At 44.5% G+C, this 22,500-nt stretch overlaps 1 protein-coding gene across 5 annotated transcripts in view; it reads left to right on the top strand.

Moving 5' to 3' along the window:
- The window catches only part of LOC126984642 (delta-1-pyrroline-5-carboxylate dehydrogenase, mitochondrial-like), a 145,125-nt gene that overhangs the window by 5,649 nt on the left and 116,976 nt on the right, over positions 1–22,500 (top strand). For all 5 annotated transcript variants that reach the window (XM_050838506.1, XM_050838505.1, XM_050838504.1 and 2 more), the window contains exons 2-5: positions 14,895–14,974; positions 17,219–17,372; positions 19,800–19,920; positions 20,667–20,788. In XM_050838506.1, coding sequence (XP_050694463.1) covers positions 14,895–14,974; positions 17,219–17,372; positions 19,800–19,920; positions 20,667–20,788 — 477 coding nt within the window. The remainder of the gene's footprint in view (positions 1–14,894; positions 14,975–17,218; positions 17,373–19,799; positions 19,921–20,666; positions 20,789–22,500) is intronic.

The raw sequence follows: 22,500 nt of genomic DNA, 5'->3' as shown, positions 1-22,500 counted from the left end.
GCTTGTAATCATTGTTATTATTATTATTATTATTATTATTATTATTATTATTATTATTATTATTATTATTATTATTATTGTAAGACGCAATAGGTAGAGAGGGAGAAGCGTGGACACTATGCTTTACTTCCCTTTACACCAGTTATTATTTTCCACTGCCTCCTCCTCCTCCTCCTCCTCATCTTATAATCCACTGTTTCTTTCCTTCCTTTCCTTTCCTTTTTCTCTTGATACTTATAACAGCATGGAAAACCTCTCCTTTCCTTCCCTTCTCATTCTTTCCCTTATTATTATTTTTTTTTTCCATTGATTTGCTATGGATCGTAATACAAGACACATCGCCGCCCAAGAACACACATTTGACAAGGCTTTCGTAGGAGTTGTGGGCATTTCCAGGGGTAGTTTTGTGACCCTGGAGTCGGAGTCGGAGGTCAAAAGTAGCCGACTCCACCGACTCCGACTCCACACCCCTGATTTGTGTGGGTGGTTTGGCTTGTTGCTTCAATTTTCGGGACGGAGTTGTCAGTCAGAAGTGTTGGCTTTTCACAGGGTTAAGTCGGCATGTTACAAACTCAGTCGTAAAAAGTGATGTAGTTAACCTGGTAGCTGCAGGGACCATGTTTCTTAATGGTCCCTCCAAGCGAGAAAAAGGAGAAAAAATCATCACCCACGCAAACCATTTCATAATATACATTAACGTATTTGTGATCAGTTTATGCATCATCTATTTTTTGGGGGAGGGTTTATATCATGGCACAAATTTGGCCCGTCGCTGGTACACGGTAAAGCCACAAATTTGGCCCATCGCTGCTACACGGTAAAGCCACAAATTTGGCCCATCGCTGGTACACGGTAAAGCCACAAATTTGGCCCATCGCTGGTACACGGTAAAGCCACAAATTTGGCCCATCGCTGGTACACGGTAAAGCCACAAATTTGGCCCATCGCTGGTACACGGTAAATCCACAAATTTGGCCCGTCGCTGGTACACGGTAAAGCCACAAATTTGGCCCATCGCTGCTACCGGGTTAATAAAGTCAACAAAACCAACTAACCACGCCTTGGAAAACGGGCAAAAACACTTAATAAAGACAAATCAGCCACATTGTTGATGAAAAGCAAGACCATGTTTATAAAAATCAGGCGATAGGCAACTCCCCGATTAGCTAACGGACTGACTGGAGGCGGCGGCGCGTGGACAAATTATGTAAAGATAAGAAACACGTATCAGCGGCTGTTTCTCACGTTGATACTCTCACCAGCGCTGTGTGTGTGTGTGTGTGTGTGTGTGTGTGTGTGTAAGGGGGGGGGGTTAGGGAACTTAAACACCCGAAAAACTCATTAGCCTCCCCCCCCCCTCCCCCAGTTCTTTTCTTTGAGGCGTATATAAATGTTTGAATGTGTTAGTCTTCTAGAAAGATAACGAAGAAAGGAAAGTATAAAAGAGTTAGATAGAAATAGCCCCCACCCGCCTTAACCCGTCCGCTGCGATTGGCACGGATTTCGCCTTCACTGGTAGCCATGTAACATATGCTCCCAGGTCTTTCTGTGTCTCTGTGGTGGGTAGTGGAGTGTTTCCCATGTGGTATTGGTATGCTGGATTTCCCCTCCCAAGATGCATGGGCTCACATTTTTCTTCGCTAAATTGGAGCAGCCACTTTTTGTTCCACTCCTGTAGCTTGGTGATGTCTTCTTGTAGGAAATCTGTGCCTCTGTGGTGGGTAGTGGAGTGTTTCCCATGTGGTATTGGTATGCTGGATTTCCCCTCCCAAGATGTATGGCCTCACATTTTTCTTCACTAAATTGGAGCAGCCACTTTTTGTTCCACTCCTGTAGCTTGGTGATGTCTTCTTGTAGGAAATCTGTGCCTCTGTGGTGGGTAGTGGAGTGTTTCCCATGTGGTATTGGTATGCTGGATTTCCCCTCCCAAGATGCATGGCCTCACATTTTTCTTCGCTAAATTGGAGCAGCCACTTTTTGTTCCACTCCTGTAGCTTGGTGATGTCTTCTTGTAGGAAATCCGCATCCAATGGGTTAACATTCACCCCTGCTTGCACATCCCTATTCTATCCAAATGCAAGAGTTAACCAGGATCTTCATTCTTCCATCCCGTCCGCTGGTAAACTCTGTAACAGGCTTCCTTCGTTTGTATTTCCCCTTGCCTACGACTTGAACTCTTTCAAGAGGAGAGTATTTAGACACTTCTCCAATCGAAGTTGACCTTTCTTCTGGCCTCTCGCTCTGCCTTCTTTTGTCGAGGAGCATCTGGCAGGCTTTTTTTTTTTTTTTTTCCTTGCTGTAAAAAAAATCAATAAACCTTCAATCCATAACATAGCAAGGACCGCTTTTGACACGCCCACCACCTCCTAAAGGCACAAGACGCCCTCTCCTCCTCCTCCTCCTCCTCCTCCTTCTAAGCTGTTGTCCTTATCTCACATCACTTGAGATCTGGACGAGTGCTTCTCACACATCAGCTACTCTACTACACCGCTTCTGTGGCCTGTCCCCTCCCCCCTCCCACACTCATACCCTATCACCACACATTCCCTACCTTACTCACACCCCAGCAAGGACGGAGACACATACATTCATATTCTTATAAACGTCTCGGGCTCCGATTTACACTAGCATTTCCCTTTTAAGACTACAGAGAAGATCAACAAGGTCTTCATGGGTGTTTTTCCCGCTCATGGTGCAGAAGTCGCGTAAAACAATCACAGCATCACAAAGCACACAGGCGAACTGGTGTGATCCTTGGAGTGATCTATATTCTTAAACGGATCGGGCTCCCATCACCACTGTTTTACAAGGCCACAGAGGAGATTAACCTGGTCTTCATGGGTGTTTTTCCCGCTCATGGTGCAGAAGTCGCGTAAAACAATCACAGCATCACAAAGCACACAGGCGAACTGGTGTGATCCTTGGAGTGATCTATATTCTTAAACGGATCGGGCTCCCATCACCACTGTTTTACAAGGCCACAGAGGAGATTAACCTGGTCTTCATGGGTGTTTTTCCCGCTCATGATAGTGAAGTCGTGTAAAACAATCACAGCATCACAAAGCACACAGGCGAACTGGTGTGATCCTTGGAGTGATCTATATTCTTAAACGGATCGGGCTCCCATCACCACTGTTTTACAAGGCCCCAGAGAATAGTGACAAGGTCTTCATGGGTGTTTTTCCCGCTCGTGGTGCAGAAGTCGCGTAAAACATTCACAGCATCACAAAGCACACAGGCGAACTGGTGTGATCCTTGGAGTGATCTATATTCTTAAACGTATCGGGCTCCCATCACCACTGTTTTACAAGGCCCCAGAGGAGATTAACCTAAGAACATAAGAACATAAGAACGCAGGAGTCTGCAAGAGGCCGGTAGGCCTGTACGAGGCAGCTCCTTTGACCCTAAGCTCCCGTGTATCTAACCCCACCTAATATCGCTGTCCATTAATTTATCTAGTCTATTTTTGAATGTGACAATTGTATTGGCACTCACCACATGACTGCTAAGCCTATTCCACTCATCCACCACCCTATTAGTAAACCAATTTTTGCCTATGTCCCTGTTGAATCTGAATTTATCCAGTTTAAACCCGTTACTTCGTGTCCTACCCGGTTCTCTTACCAACAAAACCTTATGAATGTCTCCCTTATTAAAGCCCTTCATCCATTTATAAACCTCGATCATGTCTCCACGCACCCTTCGCCTTTCTAGAGAATGCAAGTTTAACTGTTTGAGTCTTTCCTCGTATGGCAAGTTTCTCAACCCCTGAATCATCTTAGTCATCCTCCTCTGCACCGATTCTAACATTTTGATATCCATTCTATAGTAGGGTGACCAGAACTGAACCGCATAGTCAAGATGAGGTCTAACTAATGCTAAATATAGTTTGAGGAAGACTTCGGGCTTCTGTTGCTTACGCTCCTGAAATAAATCCCAGTACCCTATTAGCTCGATTTCTAGCTTGAATGCATTGTGCCCTTGGACGGAGATCAGAGCTCACTAAGACCCCTAAATCCCTCTCGCACCCAGACCTACTTATGAGAGTGTCATTTAAGCAATAGTTATGTGAGGGGTTGTTCCTACCTACACTCAGAATACTGCACTTCCCTACATTGAACTCCATCTGCCATTTATCCGCCCAGTCATATAATCTGTTGAGTTCACCTTGGAGAATACTAGCGTCCTGATCCGACTCAATTACTCTACCGATCTTGGTATCATCTGCAAATTTACTAACATCACTACTAATTCCTGTGTCTAAGTCATTGATATAAATAATAAACAAAAGTGGACCTAATACCGAACCTTGTGGGACCCCACTCGTAACACATCCCCAGTCAGATCTTTTACCATTGATTTGCACTCTTTGCTTCCTATTGCTAAGCCACGCCTTGACCCAGTTCAAAACTTTACCCTCTACTCCGTGAGCCTGTAATTTAAGCAACAGTCGTTGGTGAGGAACCTGGTCTTCATGGGTGTTTTTCCCGCTCATGGTGCAGAAGTCGCGTAAAACATTCACAGCATCACAAAGCACACAGGCGAACTGGTGTGATCCTTGGAGTGATCTATATTCTTAAACGTATCGGGCTCCCATCACCACTGTTTTACAAGGCCACAGAGGAGATTAACCTGGTCTTCATGGGTGTTTTTCCTGCTCATGATAGTGAAGTCGCGTAAAACAATCAAAGCATCACAAAGCACACAGGCGAACTGGTGTGATCCTTGGAGTGATCTATATTCTTAAACGTATCGGGCTCCCATCACCACTGTTTTACAAGGCCACAGAGGAGATTAACCTGGTCTTCATGGGTGTTTTTCCTGCTCATGATAGTGAAGTCGCGTAAAACAATCACAGCATCACAAAGCACACAGGCGAACTGGTGTGATCCTTGGAGTGATCTATATTCTTAAACGTATCGGGCTCCCATCACCACTGTTTTACAAGGCCACAGAGGAGATTAACCTGGTCTTCATGGGTGTTTTTCCCGCTCATGATAGTGAAGTCGCGTAAAACAATCACCAGCATCGCAAAACAGTCCATGAAAATCCCAGCAACTTCTACAAGAGGCTTTCAAACAGGCGAACTGCGGCGCCGTTTAAAAATACGGGCATAGAAACAGAGGGTCGAATTACTTAACAGTTCGGCGCCCAACGCACACATATTTAACCAGGGGTGTGGAGTCGGAGTTAAAGTTTTCCGACTCCGACTTCGGGAAATTTTAAAGTTCCGACTCCGACTCCTTTTAAAGTTGCGACTTCGACTCCTTTTAAAGTTGCGACTTCGACTCCTTTCAAAGTTGCGACTTCGACTCCTTTTAAAGTTGCGACTCCGACTCCTTTTAAAGTTGCGACTCCGACTCCTTTTAAAGTTGCGACTCCGACTCCTTTTAAAGTTGCGACTCCGACTCCTTTTAAAGTTGCGACTTCGACTCCTTTTAAAGTTGCGACTCCGACTCCTTTTAAAGTTGCGACTTCGACTCCTTTTAAAGTTCCGACTCCGACTCCTTTTAAAGTTGCGACTCCGACTCCTTTTAAAGTTGCGACTTCGACTCCTTTTAAAGTTCCGACTCCGACTCCTTTTAAAGTTGCGACTTCGACTCCTTTTAAAGTTGCGACTTCGACTCCTTTTAAAGTTGCGACTTCGACTCCTTTTAAAGTTGCGACTCCGACTCCTTTTAAAGTTGCGACTCCGACTCCTTTTAAAGTTGCGACTTCGACTCCTTTTAAAGTTCCGACTCCGACTCCTTTTAAAGTTGCGACTCCGACTCCTTTTAAAGTTGCGACTTCGACTCCTTTTAAAGTTCCGACTCCGACTCCTTTTAAAGTTGCGACTTCGACTCCTTTTAAAGTTCCGACTGCGACTCCGACTCCAGCCAAAAGTAGCCGACTCCACCGACTCCGACTCCACACCCCTGTATTTAACGAGACTTACATGGGAATTTTGGGCATTTCCAGAGGTAGTTTGACCCTTCTGTATTGTGGACCTAAAAAAAAAAAATAGAACCGACAGATTTTTTTTTTTTTTATCTTTAGAAATAAATGATGTCAGAGGCGGGAGATGTTTTGGTCATATTCTGATTTTGTCGCCAAGCTTACATAATTTTGACTAGACCATCATAGGAGGTTTGGGCATTTCTAGTGATAGTGTTATGACCTTTGTGGTAGTTTGACTCTTCCTCTATATCATTGCACCCGACTGATCTTCTTTCTGGTATTGTGGACCTTAAAAAAATAGAACCGACAGATTTTTTTTTTTTATCTTTAGAAATAAATGATGTCAGAGGCGGAAGATATGGTGGTCATATTCTGATTTTGTCGCCAAGTTTACATAATTTTGACAAGACTATCACAGTAGGTTTGGGCATTTCTAGAGATAGTGTTATGACCTTTGTGGTAGTTTGACTCTTCCTCTATATCATTACACCCGACTGATCTTCTTTTTGGTATTGTGGACCTTAAAAAAATAGAACCGACAGATTTTTTTTATTTTTATATATATAGAAATAGATTGTCAGAGGCGGAAGATATGGTGGTCATATTCTGATTTTGTCGCCAAGTTTACATAATTTTGACAAGACTATCACAGTAGGTTTGGGCATTTCTAGAGATAGTGTTATGACCTTTGTGGTAGTTTGACTCTTCCTCTATATCATTACACCCCGACTGATCTTCTTTTTGGTCTGGAAATGGTTGGTATGAGAGGCGGAAGGGTCTGACCATACTAGCGACCCCTCCCTTGCATTTATCACCCACACACAACTCGCCCTTGACTCAAATCCTTTTCTTCCACACTACATTTCCAGTTTGTTTTATTGTGTCTCGTACCCGTAGTTACTCCCATCTGAATGCGACTTATTAGTATTGTTTTATGATCATTATTATTATTATTATTATTATTATTACACTATCTTTGAATATCGACGTGAGAAATTGTTTAGCTGCCAACATGTGTTCCTTATCTCTCTCTCTCTCTCTCTCTCTCTCTCTCTCTCTCTCTCACACACACACACACACACACACACACACACACACACACACACTCATAAAACACACATTCGTCAAACCCTTGTTGATATAATTGGTTCATTAGAAAGGTTTGAAATGGCGAAGACTACAAGATAAATATATATACATCATATTCATGGGCCAAATGGACGAGGAGGAGGAACACCACAGCAAGAGGGAAGTGTAAAGCAGCAAGAAAAGACTATCGCCTGATGTTTTACCCGCGGCGCAAGTCTTCCTAAGAGCCGCTGTGGCTGATTTGTCGTTTTAAGTCGTTTTTCAGTACGCGGGTCGTTGGTTGTGTTGATTTCTCATATATTACTTTTAATGACTGATCAGTTTGTAAAATGTCGACTTTGTGAAAAAATAAAACATCACTTCTAACTAACAACTCCGTCTCGAAAATGAATGAAAAAGTCAAACTAGCCACGAAAGTGTTCATAAATATTAATACCCCGTTTAGAAGCAATCTAAGGCCGCGGCCACACAGGGAGCGAGAAAGCGAGCTAGAGCGAGAGCGAGAAACTTAAATACATTATAATACTATATAATTAACAATGCAGGGGGTCACACTGGCAACGAGCAGGTAATGGCGAGAAAGCGAGACGAGTTGATGGTTAATTTTTCTCAAGCGAGATCGCTCGGTCCAGAGGAGTGACATCACAGACATGCTTCTCTGTCATTTGCCGTAATTCACCTCATACGTTGGATAGGGCATTTTGGTTAACCGTTAAACGCAGCAGTGATTTCAGAACTTGAATATGTTTGTAAAAACTCAATAAAACAAAAAGCCTCCTGAACACGATGGTGTATGCAGATTTTTCTTAAAACACCAAATAAGGGAAGCACGGAACTGTTTATGAAAACATTTCACCTCATCCCTCGTGTGCGCCGACGGGGGCGGGGTCGAGGGATGGTGTGTGCACTTTTGCTAGGCTATTATAGTGTTGTCAGGGTACGAACTGCGTGAGTCTCTTGATAGAGTGCGTTCCGACAACCTAAGATTTGGACGCCATTATTGACCCTGTCTTCGCCGCGCTTTTCCAACGCTAGCACACGCTCTCCTTTTGTATTTCTGAGCACACTTGTGCCAGACCTGCACACCTTCCCCTAACGGCCAGCAGCCAACCAGCTCTGGGAAAATAAGTAAGAGACAGTTTGTGTCTACATCAACAGGTGTCGCCAACCCACCATCACGCCCCTTTACTTTACCATAATTTGGTCACCAGCCGTTGTAATGTGCCGTAAGAAGGTGACAGGAGATTATTATTAGCCTTACGATCAGCCACTGTCTCAGTATAGGCACTCAGTAACCCACGTAGCCTGTGATATATGCGTGTCACGGCGGGCTGCTGACGACCTTAATTGAGAGGCGGCAGCGCTCAGAGGGTACTGAGAGACTTCACACAAGTCTGGGTGCTTCTCTTTGAGTGTTGCTGCTGTGATGGATGGATTTAACAATACTTATCGCTGTAAAACATTATCGGCAGCAGCTGGGGAAGTGTTTCTATTACCTACATATCCCTTCATCGCCTGACCCTTGCCTGCAGGGAGGGACGCTGCCTCCTGAACGTCATGAGCCTTGATATACTTGTCATGGGCCACGTGGCTGACACACTACCCAAGCTCCATCAATGCAAAGGCACTTTGCTTCCTTTCCGTTACCTGCTTGCAGAAAACTTTAATATATTGAGAGAAAATTAGTGTAAACTAATTATCTGGGGGTGGAGGGGACCCTGATTCCATTATAGTGTGCTGGCTTAAAGTCAACCCTGGGCCATACCGTTACCGGGCGGACAAAAGCACCAAATTTGGCATATGTCTTCTCTACCATATGAAGAATAATTCTGGAAGGGGTGCCCAAAAATTCAGGTCATCCAAGGGTGCTAAATTCAAGATGGCGTCCAAGATGGCCGCCGGAACCTATTTCATCCACAGATCGGCTAGTTATGATGCAAATTTCTAGTGTTTCACAATTTTTTTGAGGTTTTTTTTATCAAAGAATTAAAAACAATAGTTTCTAACAGGTTTGGTGAATTTTAATACCTCCCATTGTATCAATTTGTGAAAGTCACACATAAATTAGCTATGGCTATGTTGCGTACACTTCAGAAATGTAAGGAAAACCTCTTTCACAACAACAAAAACAAGTCTATTTTCCACATTTGCATTGGCACAAGGGTGTGCAACGCAAGTTGGCTTTTGAGCATTTGCAGGTCGAGCACGCTGCAGGGACAATTGCAAAACTGTCAGGCAGATTGTGATTTCTTCTCCCATCTGATGACAGGGATATTGATGGCCTTTCTTCACCAGAATTTGACACTGTGGGGCTCTGAAAGAGGCTTATTCCTGTGCCGTGAAATGATGTGCTTGCAGACATGGATGTCAAATTATGGTCAATGTTGTCTATGGCACTAACAGTGAACAGACATCTTCGCAACGATGCAGGACAAACAATACCATCCTCAGCAAACTGCTCACAAAGGGCTGTTGTGAGTTGATCTTCTATTTGAAGAACACGGTCATATGACACACTGAGTCCCAACTTGTGGAACAACTGAACCAGTTTCTCACTTCTAGTGATCTTGTGCACTGCTAGACCAATGTACAGAGGTGAAGGTGGTTCCCTCTCCAAGGAGTGTCGAGGATGCTCAGTTTTGGCCTTGGCTTTCTTTTTTGTGTTGAACATCATCACTTGGGCAATAGTCCTGCAAGCTTGTGGTTCCTTTCCGTCTTGCTCATCCAGTTTTGTGCCATTTAAGATCATTGACACAGTAGCAATTAGACTGGCAGGCACAGCAGCTTCTTGGCATCCAGATGAGAATGACCCTGAAAATCTGTAGGTGTCATGCTGGAAGATGTCCCGCCTGATGATGTCAGCAGCTTTTGCAAGCGTGAAGGCATCCTCTGTGTAGTCACGTTTTTTCAGGGCATCTCTAAGCATGCTTCTCATCCCACTTTCAAATACAACAATGACATTTCGTCCATCAGACTGTGCCTGAGCTTCTGGAAATCTCTTCAAAAGTTGTTCTTTCAGCCTTGTTTTGTTGATGGCTTTGTGAATTCCCAAACTTCCCAAGTGCCCTACGTACATACTGTGCAATTCAGAAAGTTTGAAAAGGAGAGTGCCATTGTCAACACACTTTTCAATATAGTTGACAAGTTCACTGAATGCAACACCTTCTTTCATCTTTTCACTTATGTTTTCTTCTTGAGGATTACATTTTCTCACATGTGCTCTGTACCTGTTGCGGAGAGAAATCAAACACTTCAAGTGATACTTAGCCTCAATGGCAATAAGATCTCCACTGGTCATCCGCGACAGAAGTTCAGTGTCCTGCAGTTCAGTGACCATGGTCCGAACATTAGAATCAGCATCAAAGGTGCAGAAACTGTGTGGTTGTTCAGTTTCATTTCCCTTTGTGCAGAACAAGCAAACTTGTTTGTCTAGAGATGCTCGCTTGCATACTCTCTGGGGGACTTCTACAGAGGCTGTTTCTTTTCGTTTCTTGGCTTTGCTGAGCTTGGAACTGGCAAATTTCAGATGACAAGCTTTGTGCCATGATGCTTTGTTTTCAATGAGAACTTCAGCGCTTATGTCACTTTCAAATAGTAGTTTCACCGGTAATGCATCTAGTGTGCGAAACTCCTCCACAGTGCTCAAAAAGGTTTCATAGGTTTCCTTTTTCTCAGCAGGAGTTCCCGCTAAACTGTTCATTGGACATTTTAATGGTTTTAGGGTTTCTTCTTGACAAATAATGCACTTGGTCCAATCCATGACACCAACACCACGTGGCCACCACATCTGCAAGCAAAACACAAACAATACAAGCACAAGCTAAAGAACATTTTGTTGATGTGAAAACAAAAATTTCTACAAGAATTCCAGTTGATGATACTTGGCACTGACAGATGCAGCTCTTGTTCCTCCCTAACTATGTCTCTTTCATTTTTGCGTGGCTGTGGTAAAACTGTTGCCCGCAATAATCTGACCCATTGCATCACTGTTGTCGCATTTTCACATGTTTGAAATATACCTGACGTCACCACATGGAAATGATGTATTGTAGGCCTACAATACATTCCGACAACCAGAATCTGGTTGTGTCCAGCGGTCATGTGTGAGATACAAATAGCATCATTATGCAAGAACTCTGCTTTAGGCACTGAGAAATAGGGTTAGACGGGCAGACTTGAGTGACCATCGCTCGGCAGTCTGAGGCATGGAATTGTGTAATTTGTAAATCAAAGTAAGTTATTTAGCAGTGCTATCATATAAGCTTGGTATAATCATTTTTGAAATCCTTGACCATCAAAACCATGAAAAAGAGTTGTTGCACAACATTACATCACCACAAATGGCTGAAATATGGGCAAAAACGGGTTCTGGCAGCCATCTTGGACGCCATCTTGAATTTCTGAGCTCCCTGAAGCTTGCCATTGGGGCACCCCTTCTAATTTTTTTGAGAAGACCCATAAAAGACCCCATGCAAAATTTCATGCTTTTGTCCAGCCTGTAACGGTGTTTCCCCTAAGCCAGCACACTATTACTCGCCGTGCTGCTCTCTTTATTGTGTTAACACACACACACACAAACACACACACACACACACACACACACACACACACACACACTGTATTGCTGTAATAAATGTTCTGTGCGATTCCAAGGTATTGTGAAGATAAGTCATCAATGATTATAGTTCAATAACATTTAATTTAATTTAAGTGCTTATTGTTGATTAAAAAAATAATACAGTAAAATACTAAGGCCATGTAAACGTGTTTCATTTTGTTGAGGGTCAAAATAGCTAGGTTTAGAGAGTACTGTAGGAAAATGTCTTCAACATATTACAATGACATTGGTACCATGAAAATGAAGACTGTGCAACCTTATACTTTAGGCTATTAAATAAAGATGGACTTATAACCCAACCTAGAGGAGTTTCTAGCTGAAGACCCTTCACATGAGCAAATAGTAACCTAACCTATCACCGCTGAAATAGTAATATTTCCCCGCATTTTAAAATCTCATAAACAAGTAATAATAATGGAAACGGTTACCAGAGTGATGATTAGCAAATACAATCTAAACAAATAATTAGGGTTGCACTGATAAGCAATTTGGCCGATTACCGATTACTGATTAATCGGCCGATTATTTAGAAATTGTAAATGTGATTAATCTTCCTTAATTACTGGACACTGGTACCACAAAGTTAAAGACATACCGTAACCCTCATGCTTACAACTTTGTTTACTGCCCAACTGTCATCTCCTGTATGGAGAGCAAATACTTCCTTGTAATTTGTTACTTATAATTTAGCCCTGCTTTGTGTAAACATCCTGGTTTTAATATGTTAGAATTTGCCAGTTTTTTCGTTCCTGTGGTGATCCTAGATGCTACTAGAAATGGTAGTGTACTTGACACCCGCTTCTCCGTTCATCATGTAGAATATGCATAGGCCCTACAGCTTTGGTATTAAGCACTGACATGTCTCACACTTTCTTGAGCCATGAGAACACTTGGCATTTCCTCATGCTATTCTCTTGTAAAAGCGATTTGAGCTCGTATGCCATGACATCCAGAATATCATCTGATGGTCTGTGTATGTAGACTGCGGGTCGCGTTGCCATGGCAACCCTCGCCTCGCCTCGCTTTTCGTGTGGACATAGAAACTCGCCTTGCCGCTCTCGCTAGCTTTCTCGCTCCCTGTGTGGCCGCGGCCTAACGTTTGTACGAACCCACGATCAGGAAGAAAAGACCTTTGAGAGAAGTGCTATACATAATGTAAGGAAGGACTCTATAATCTTTTAACTCTTGTAAACTTTTATAAACATATGATTTTGACTCGGATATTAACGGGAGCGTGGAGTCAGATATTAAAAAAAAGAATCGACTTCGACTCCGACTCCAGGAAGATTTAAGGTTGCGACCCCGACTCCCCCCCGCCCCCCCTTCCCCTCTTCCGCAGTACAGTGGTAGGCAAATCATACCCCGCTACACCACACCACACCACACCCAGCCACACAACACCACACCACACCCAGCCACACAACACCACACCACACCCAGCCACACAACACCACACATAACACCCACCCACACCACATGCAACACCCAGCCAGACCACACACAACACGCAGCCACACCACACATAACACTTATCTACACCACACCACACGGAGCCACACATCACACGTATTGTCAAGGAGTCGGAGATATTTTTTCCAACCCCGACTTAGACTTCTCTGGACGTCAAGGGTCGTATTTTGAATTTCCTCGCCCAAGAACACATATTTGACAAGGTTTTCGTAGGAGTTGTGGGCATTTCCAGGGGTAGTTTTATGACCCTGGTGGTAGTGTGACCCTTCTTCTGTACCGTGAGCCTAAAGAAACACTCATTAGAACCCGATTGATTCCCTCTTTGACCTTTAGAAATAGTTGATGTGAGAAGCCAAAGTATCTTATAATACCGACCCAAGTGTTCGGCGCCTTATGACCACTCCAGTTTCGGCGCCTTTTGACCACTCCAGTTTCGGCGCCTTATGACCACTCCAGTTTCGGCGCCTTATGACCACTCCAGTTTCGGCGCCTTTTGACCACTCCAGTTTCGGCGCCTTTTGACCACTCCAGTTTCGGCGCCTTATGACCACTCCAGTTTCGGCGCCTTATGACCACTCCAGTTTCGGCGCCTTATGACCACTCCAGTTTCGGCGCCTTATGACCACTCCAGTTTCGGCGCCTTATGACCACTCCAGTTTCGGCGCCTTCTCTACAGACCCCGATATATGAATCACAATGAAGGAAGCAAAGTGAAACAAAGCACGGACACTAAGGCGGGGTTCCCACTATTCCGTTTTCACGGATCCGTCAACCATCAGTGACGTCATCAACGGAGCCCGGGGCCCCGCCTGGAGTCCGTCCTGAGATGAACTCAATAGTGTCTTCCATTTAGCGTAACCTGTTTCTGGGTCGTGATCTGTAGAGTCCCTTGATAGATAGAGTTCCGACAACCTAAGATTTAGACGCCATTATTGGTCCTGTTGTCCCCACGAGAGCGTGTGATAGCGTTTGAAAAGCACGGCGAAAACAGGCACAATAATGGCGTCCAAATCTTAGGTAGTCGGGACTCTATAAGGGACTCTACAGATCACGACCCAAAAACAGGTTACGCTAAATGGAAGACGCTACAAGTTAACTTTTGGGTCCGTAACGGCGGTGGTGGTGCCAGTCCAGTGATGTTGAATATTCTACATATCATGAAAATATGAAATAGAAGTACTTAGCTACAAAATAACATATACAAGAAGTCGTTGTGATTAATGCTGTCCATATGTTTGTCAACAAATGATGAGCGATTGACTGGCGGAGTGGATCATCCTTGACGGGCGGCCGCTGTTTCGCTGATGTCATTTTGACGTCATTAACGTCGACGGATCCGTCAAGACGGGATTGTGGGAACCCCGCCTAAATGCACGAGAGCCCACGGAGGTTTTGACTTGCGGAATTTTTTTTTCCTTGAGCTGTTTCCTTGAGTGTAAATTGAAAAGGACAATTAAAGTGCCTAGACACAGCTTTGGCCCTAGATGCACTGACGCCCGGAATGACTCAAAAGGGAGATGGTTCAGGCCAAAGCTATGCGTGGCCTGAGCCTTTATAGTGCACTAATAATTGGAGACAGGAGGAGACGGTTCCTTTCCGTTTGGTAAATGAAAAAAATATAATGCCGCCTTTTACGAACTTTTGACAACAACAACAACAACTACTACTACTACTACTACTACTACTACTACTACTACTACTACTACTACTACTACTACCGCTGCTACTACTATACTACTACTACTACTACTACTACTACTACTACTATTTCTCCTTGCAGGCTGCCCATGCGGAGCGTGTCCACAGTGGTACAAGAGGAGCAGATAAATGACTTCCAAATAGAAAATGAACCTCTGCTGGGTGAGTGTGTGTGTGTGTGTGTGTGTGATTTACTTAGTTGTATTTACCTAGTTGTTAAACAGGGCCTGGGCTTACGCTCGTGTGGTCCCGTCTCCATTTAAAAAAAAAAAAAAAAACTTTACGTCGCGGCCTATTGCGCCGGTAAGCTTCTTCCCGGTGGAGCCTGATGGTTTGCCCAGCCCGTTCTGGCGCAGGCGAGTGTTTATAGTGGCGCCATCTTGTGTTGGCTCATGCTGCCCACCGGAACTCATTTTTGAGCCTCTCTTTGGAGAGGTTATCTAGAGCCCAGGTTGATGGGTGGTCTTCAGGCCAGCATGTGGGTAGTCTTAGGCCACTTGGCATCTTCCTTTCCTCAATTTTTTACTGTGTCCTCGTGTGTTGCTGGTGTTTATTCCTTCTCTTTGTAGCAACTCCTCATTCTCTACTTCTTCCATTTTATTCCACAATTTGTAAATTAGTTTTAGGTCTCCCCTTTCTCTTCTTTGTTCCAGTGTTGGTAAGTCCATTTCCTTTAACCTTTCTTCATATGTCAATCCCTCCAGTTCTGGAACCATTTTCGTTGCCATCCTTTGTATTCTTTCTAGTTTTTATTATGTGTTTCTTCTTATGGGGAGACCACACAGCTTCCACATATTCCAGTTTTGGTCTAATCCTAGTGGTTATTATCTTTTTCATCATATCCTTATCCATGTAGTGGAATGCTCTTCCTATATTTCTTACCATTCTATACATATCTCTGAATATCCTATTAACATGACTCTCAGGCTGTTGATTATCTTGTATTGTCACTCCCAGGTCTCTCTCTTCTTGAAGTTTTAATATTTCTCCATCTCCCATTCTATTTGTCCATTTTGGTCTCCCTTCACTCTTTCCCATTTCCATTACATGACATTTCTTCACATTGAACTCCATCTCCCATTTCTTACTCCAATCACAAATCTTATTTAGGTCCTCTTGTAGAATTTCACAGTCTTTACAGTTTCTTATATGTCTCAGCAGTTTCGCATCATCTACAAACAGGCTCATGTAACTGCTTACTTTCTCCGGCATATCATTTACATATACTAGGAAAGGTTCAGGTGCCAATACCGATCCTTGAGGCACTCCACTATCTACATTTCTCCATTCCGAGTTCATGTCCTTTACCACTGTTCTCCTTTCTCTTCCCTTTGAGTAACTTTCCATCCAGTCTTTCATTTTCCCTTTCAATCCTCCTCTATTTTCCAGCTTCCATAATAGTCTTGTATGTGGAACTTTGTCGAAGTCTTCTTTAAATCCAAGTACATGCAACCTACCCATCCGTCCCTCTCCTGTGTTATGTCTGGCACTCGGGTAAAAGCTTAATAGGTTTGTTGCACATGAACGCCCTTGTCTAAAGCCATACTGTTTTTCTGTAATTATATTGTGTTCTAGAAATTTTGTCCATTGTTTCTTTATAACTTTTTCACATATTTTACAAACTATACAGGTCAATGATACTGGTCTATAGTTCAGAGGTGTTCAGTGGTGTGTGTGTGTGTGTGTATACATCCTCCTAAACTCTCTCTCTCTCTCTCTCTCTCTCTCTCTCTCTCTCTCTCTCTCTCTCTCTCTCTCTCTCTCTCTCTCTCTCTCTCTCTCTCTCTCTCTCTCTCTCTCTCTCTCTCTCTCTCTCTCTCTCTCTCTCTCTCTCTCTCTCTCTCTCTCTCTCTCTCTCTCTCTCTCTCTCTCTCTCTCTCTCTCTCTCTCTCTCACACACACATACACACACACACATCTGTATTCTTATTTTCCTCCATTTCTCCTTAATTCCTCCCTCATTATCTACTCACCCATATCTCCACCTCTTCTTCCTCCTCCTCCTCCTCCTCCTCCTCCTCCTCCTCCTCCACCTCCTCCTCTCTCTCTCTCTCTCTCTCTCTCTCTCTCTCTCTCTCTCTCTCTCTCTCTCTCTCTCTCTCTCTCTCTCTCTCTCTCTCTCTCTCTCTCTCTCTCTCTCTCTCTCTCTCTCTCTCTCTCTCCTCTTCCTCTTCCTCCTCCCACTATTCCCCACTTATACTAATTTCCACATCACTGCTCTCTCTCTCTCTCTCTCTCTCTCTCTCTCTCTCTCTCTCTCTCTCTCTCTATCTCTCTCTCTCTCTCACTCTCTCTCTCTCTCTCTCTCTCTCTCTCTCTCTCTCTCTCTCTCTCTCTCTCTCTCTCTCTCTCTCTCTCTCCTCTTCATCTCCCTCATCTCCCCCTCACTTCCTGCCCCTTCTTCAGGTTACCTCCCGGGCAGCGCTGAGAGGCAGGCACTGGAGGAGGCACTGGGTCGGCACTCCGCCACCGAGGCCGACGTGCCCATCATGATCGGCGACCAGGAGCACCGCACTGACCTTGTGAGGCACCAGGTCATGCCCCACGACCACAGCCACAGGTATGCAGGAGGGGGGGGGGGTGGGGAGGGGAGGGTAGGGATGGGAAGGGAATGGAAATGAGGGTGAGGGGAGTTGGGGTGGTGAGGGAAGGGTATGAGGGGTGAAGGGAAGGGATGGGAAGGGGAGGGGTGGGATGGGAAGGGGAGGGTAGGGATGGGAAGGGAATGGAAATGAGGGTGAGGGAAGGGTATGAGGGGTGAAGGGAAGGGGTGGGATGGGAAGGGAAGGGAAAGGATATGTTGAGAGAGAGAAGGGAAGGGATGGGATGGTGAGGTTAGGTTAGGTTTGGAGGGAAGGGAAGGGAAAGGGAGAGGAAGGGAGGGAAGGTGTGTGGTGATTGTACAGGAGGAGGGAAGGGAGGAGGGATGGAAAGGAAGGAAGGAAGGAAGGAAGGAAGGAAGGAAGGAAGGAAGGAAGGAAGGAAGGAAAGAAGAAAGGAAGAGGAGGAACGAAAAAAAGGGGAGAGAGAGAGAGAGAGAAGAGGGAAAGGTGTGATGTGAATATATGTTAGGGAGGGAGAGAGAAAAGGGAGGGAGGGAGGGAGGAATATATGTGTATGTGTCTGTGCACTGAATGACGATGGAGGAGAGAGAGCAGTGTTGTAGCTATGGGGAGTGGGGGGGAGGGGGGGGGGGCTACAGGAGGGCATAAGAATCCAGTGCCCTCCCCCTGTTACCCCACCCCACCCCACCCCCACTGGTCCGCTCTTAGAGGATGCCACAATAACCTTCTAGATGCCTCGAGAATGCCCATGAGCTCCTTGCCCCCCACTGATGAATACCCAAAGTCCTATTCAACATTTTGTCACCCAAACACACATCTGACAAGGCTTTCCTGGGAGATTTGGGCATCTTCAGGGGTGGTTTTGTGACCCTGGTGGTGGTCTGGCCCTTCTCCTGTACTGTGAGCCTGAAAGAACACTCACAACATCCTGACTGATCATTTTGGCCCTTGGTAATAGTTGATGTGAGAGGTAGATGATGTGAGGGTTATATTCTTAAACTTCAGCCACCAAGCACACATCTGACAAGGCTTTCCTGGGAGTGTTGGGCATCTTCAGGGGTGGTTTTGTGACCCTGGTGGTGGTCTGACTCTTCTTCTGTACTGTGAACCTAAAAGAACATTCACAATAACCTTAGCTGATGTGAGAGGTAGAACATGTGAGGGTTATATTCTTAAACTTCAGCCACCAAGCACACATCTGACAAGGCTTTCCTGGGAGTGTTGGGCATCTTCAGGGGTGGTTTTGTGACCCTGGTGGTGGTCTGACACTTCTTCTGTACTGTGAGCCTGAAAGAACACTCACACTAACCTGAATAGTTGATGTAAAAGGTAGATGATGTGAGGGTTATATTCTTAAACTTCAGCCACCAAGCACACATCTGACAAGGCTTTCCTGGGAGTGTTGGGCATTTCCAGGGGTGGTTTTGTGACCCTGGTGGTGGTCTGACCCTTCTTCTGTACTGTGAACCTAAAAGAACATTCGCAATAACCTGAATAGTTGATGGAAAAGGTAGATGATGTGAGGGTTATATTCTTAAACTTCAGCCACCAAGCACACATCTCACAAGGCTTTCCTGGGAGTGTTGGGCATTTCCAGGGGTGGTTTTGTGACCCTTCTGCACTGTGAATCTGAAAGAACACTATTCTCTATTCTATCTCTCTCTCTCTCTCTCTCTCTCTCTCTCTCTCTCTCTCTCTCTCTCTCTCTCTCTCTCTCTCTCTCTCTCTCTCTCTCTCTCTGATCTCTTTTTGCTTTATGTGTGTGTGTGTGTGTGTGTGTGTGTGTGTGTGTGTGTGTCTCTCTCTCTCTCTCTCTCTCTCTCTCTCTCTCTCTCTCTCTCTCTCTCTCTCTCTCTCAACAGTCTCTCAACTCTCTCTCTCTCTCTCTCTCTCTCTAACTCTCTCTTTTCCTCCCTGATTTCTATTTTCCTGTACTTAATTAAATTTCGGCATTACATGTGTGTGTGTGTGGGGATGTAAATATAGATATTCTCTCTCTCTCTCTCTCTCTCTCTCTCTCTCTCTCTCTCTCTCTCTCTCTCTCTCTCTCTCTCTCATCCCTCTTTTTTCCTGCTTTCTTTCTCTTTTCATTCTTTCTCTTTCTCTCTTTTTCTTGCTTTCTCTCTCTCTCTCTCTCTCTCTCTCTCTCTCTCTCTCTCTCTCTTTTCATCCCTTCTCTTTCTCTCTTTTTTCTTGCTTTCTCTCTCTCTCTTTTCATCCCTTCTCTTTCTCTCTTTTTTCTTGCTTTCTCTCTCTCTTTTCATCCCTTCTTTTTCTCTCTTTTCATCCTTTCTCTTTCTCTCTCTTTCTTGCTTTCTCTCTCTCTCTCTCTCTCTCTCTCTCTCTCTCTCTGCTTCCATCCCTTTCAGTCCTTGTATTAATCTTCTTCCTCATAACCTCCCTCACTCCCTCCTCTCCCACAGGATCGCCCAGTTTTACTACGCCACGCCGGAGCTGGTGCGGAAGGCCATTGACGTAGCTGTGGCCGCGCGCCCCGCCTGGGAACGCGTGCCGCTCAGCCAGAAGTTTGACATGTGGCTCAAGGTGGGTGACTGTTATTGTTATTAGTATTAGCATTTGTTCTATAGTTGTTGTTATGGTCGGCGATGAAGCAGGTAGAGAGGGAGGAGCGCAGACTGTGGCTCAAGGTGGGTTACTTTTATTGTTATTATTGGTATTATTATAATTATTTTTAGTAGAGATGAAACGGTAAGTTAGGAAAGGATGGGATGGGGTGGGAAGGGAGGGCAAGGGAAGGGAAAGGAGGGCAAGGGATGGAAAGGGAAGGGATTGGATAGAAAGGGAAGGGAAGGGCAGGGATGGGCAGAGTAGGGATGGGAAGGGAAGGGAGGTGAAGGTAAGGCAAGGGAAGGGAGGGCAAGGTAAGGCAAGGGATGGAAAGGGAAGGGATTGGATGGGATGGGCAGAGTAGGGATGGGAAGGTAAGGCAAGGGATGGAAAGGGAAGGGCAGGGATGGGAAGGTAAGGCAAGGGAAGGAAAGGGATGGAAAGGGATGGGAAGGGAAGGGAGGGGCAAGGGAAGGGCAGAGTAGGGATGGGAAGGAAAGGGAGGGGCAGGGAAAGGGCAGGGATGGGCAGAGTAGGGATGGGAAGGGAAGGGAGGTGAAGGTAAGGGAAGGGATTGGATGGGATGGGAAGGGATGGGCAGACACAATGGCGCCTGTTCACCGCCCCCAAACACCTGACACACCACATGGTTTTTGGTGCCTGGTGTAAGGGTATTACTAAGGCAGTGCCAGCCCTGTACTTACTCCACCCCCCCTCCCCAGGCGGCAGACTTGATGGCCGGGAAGTACCGGCAGGAACTCAACGCCACCACCATGCTGGGCCAGAGTAAGACTGTTATTCAGGCTGAGATTGACTCCGCTGCTGAGCTCATCGATTTCCTGAAGTGAGGAGAGCTTGTGTGTGTGTGTGTGTGTGTGTGTGTGTGTGTGTGTGTGTGTGTGTGTGTGTGTGTGTGCAACATCGCGGCAGAATTTAAGAGGTAGAAGACTGTCATTCAGGCTGAGATTGACTCCGCTGCTGAGCTCATCGATTTCCTGAAGTGAGGAGAGCTTGTGTGTGTGTGTGTGTATTTACCTAGTTTACCTAGTTGTAGTTTTACAGGGCCTGGGCATTATGCTCGTGTGGTCCCGTCTCCGTGTCTGCATTTATCCAACTTATCTTTAAAGCTTTGCACACTCCTCGCTGATACTGTATCCTCGCTCAGACTGTTCCAAACCTCTTCATTTCTTTGCGGGAAGCTATACTTCTTAGTGTCTCTCAAGCATCTCCCCTTTCTCAATTTTTTACTGTGTCCTCTTGTATTTCTGCTTATGTTTCCTTCTGTTAGTAGCAGTTCTTCATTATCTACTTCATCTGTTTTGTTTAATAATTTATAAATTTGGATTAGGTCTCCCCTTTCTCTTCTTTGTTCCAGTGTTGTTAAGTTCATTTCCTTTAATCTTTCCTCGTATATTAATCCCTCCAACTCTGGGACCATTTTTGATGCCATCCTCTGTATTCTTTCTAGTTTCTTTATATGCTTCTTCTTATGGGGGGACCACACTACCTCTGCATATTCTAATTTTGGTCTAATCATGGTAGTGATTAGCCTTCTCATCATGTCCTTGTCCATGTAGCTAAATGCTACTCAATATTTCTCACCAAGTTATATGTGTCTCTAAAGATCCGATTTATATGACTCTCTGGTTGATTATCATCCCTCATCACTACTCCCAGGTCTCTCTCTTCATGCACTTTTTTTAATGTTTCACCATTTCCCATTTTGTATATCCAGATTGGTCTTGTTTCACTTTTACCCATTTCCATAACATGACATTTTTTTCACATTAAATTCCATCTCCCAATCCATACTCCATTTCCAAATTTTGTATAGGTCTTCTTGCAATATTTCACAATCTTCTTTGTTTCTTATATGTTTTTGTAATTTAGCGTCGTCAGCAAACAGGTTTATGTAGCTATTAACTCCTTCAGCCATGTCATTTACATATACCAGGAAGATTATCGGTGCTAATACTGAACCCTGTGGTACTCCGCTTTCTACATTTCTCCATTCTGATTTTATGTCCTTGACCACAGTTCTCATCTCCCTTCCCATTAGGTAGCTTGCCATCCATTTTTTCATATTTCCTTTCAATCCTCCTTTATTTTCCAGTTTCCATAATAGTCTTGTGTGTGGAACTTTGTCAAAGGCCTTTTTCAAATCTAGATAAATACAATCAACCCATCCATCCCTTTCCTGAGTTCTGTCTATCACTCTTGAGTAAAAACTGAGTAAGTTTGTAACACATGATCGGCCCTTTTGAAATCCATATTGTTTGCTGGTAATTAACTTATGCTCTTCTAGAAATTTAGTCCACTGCTTCTTTATTATTTTCTCACATATTTTGCACAAAACACTTGTCAGGGATATGGGTCTGTAGTTTGAAGGTTCATCTTTCCTTCCACTTTTATATATGGGGACCACTTCAGCCCTTCTCCACTCATTGGGCACCGTACCTGTTGCTACTGAACATCTAATGATGTCGTATATTGGAACAATTAATTCATCTCTACATTTTTTTAAAATATACCCAGAAACTCCATCCGGTCCTACTG

The sequence above is a fragment of the Eriocheir sinensis genome, chromosome 57 (assembly GCF_024679095.1).
Source record: "Eriocheir sinensis breed Jianghai 21 chromosome 57, ASM2467909v1, whole genome shotgun sequence".
NCBI lineage: Eukaryota > Metazoa > Arthropoda > Malacostraca > Decapoda > Varunidae > Eriocheir > Eriocheir sinensis.
This window is presented reverse-complemented; position numbering and strand designations above follow the sequence as displayed.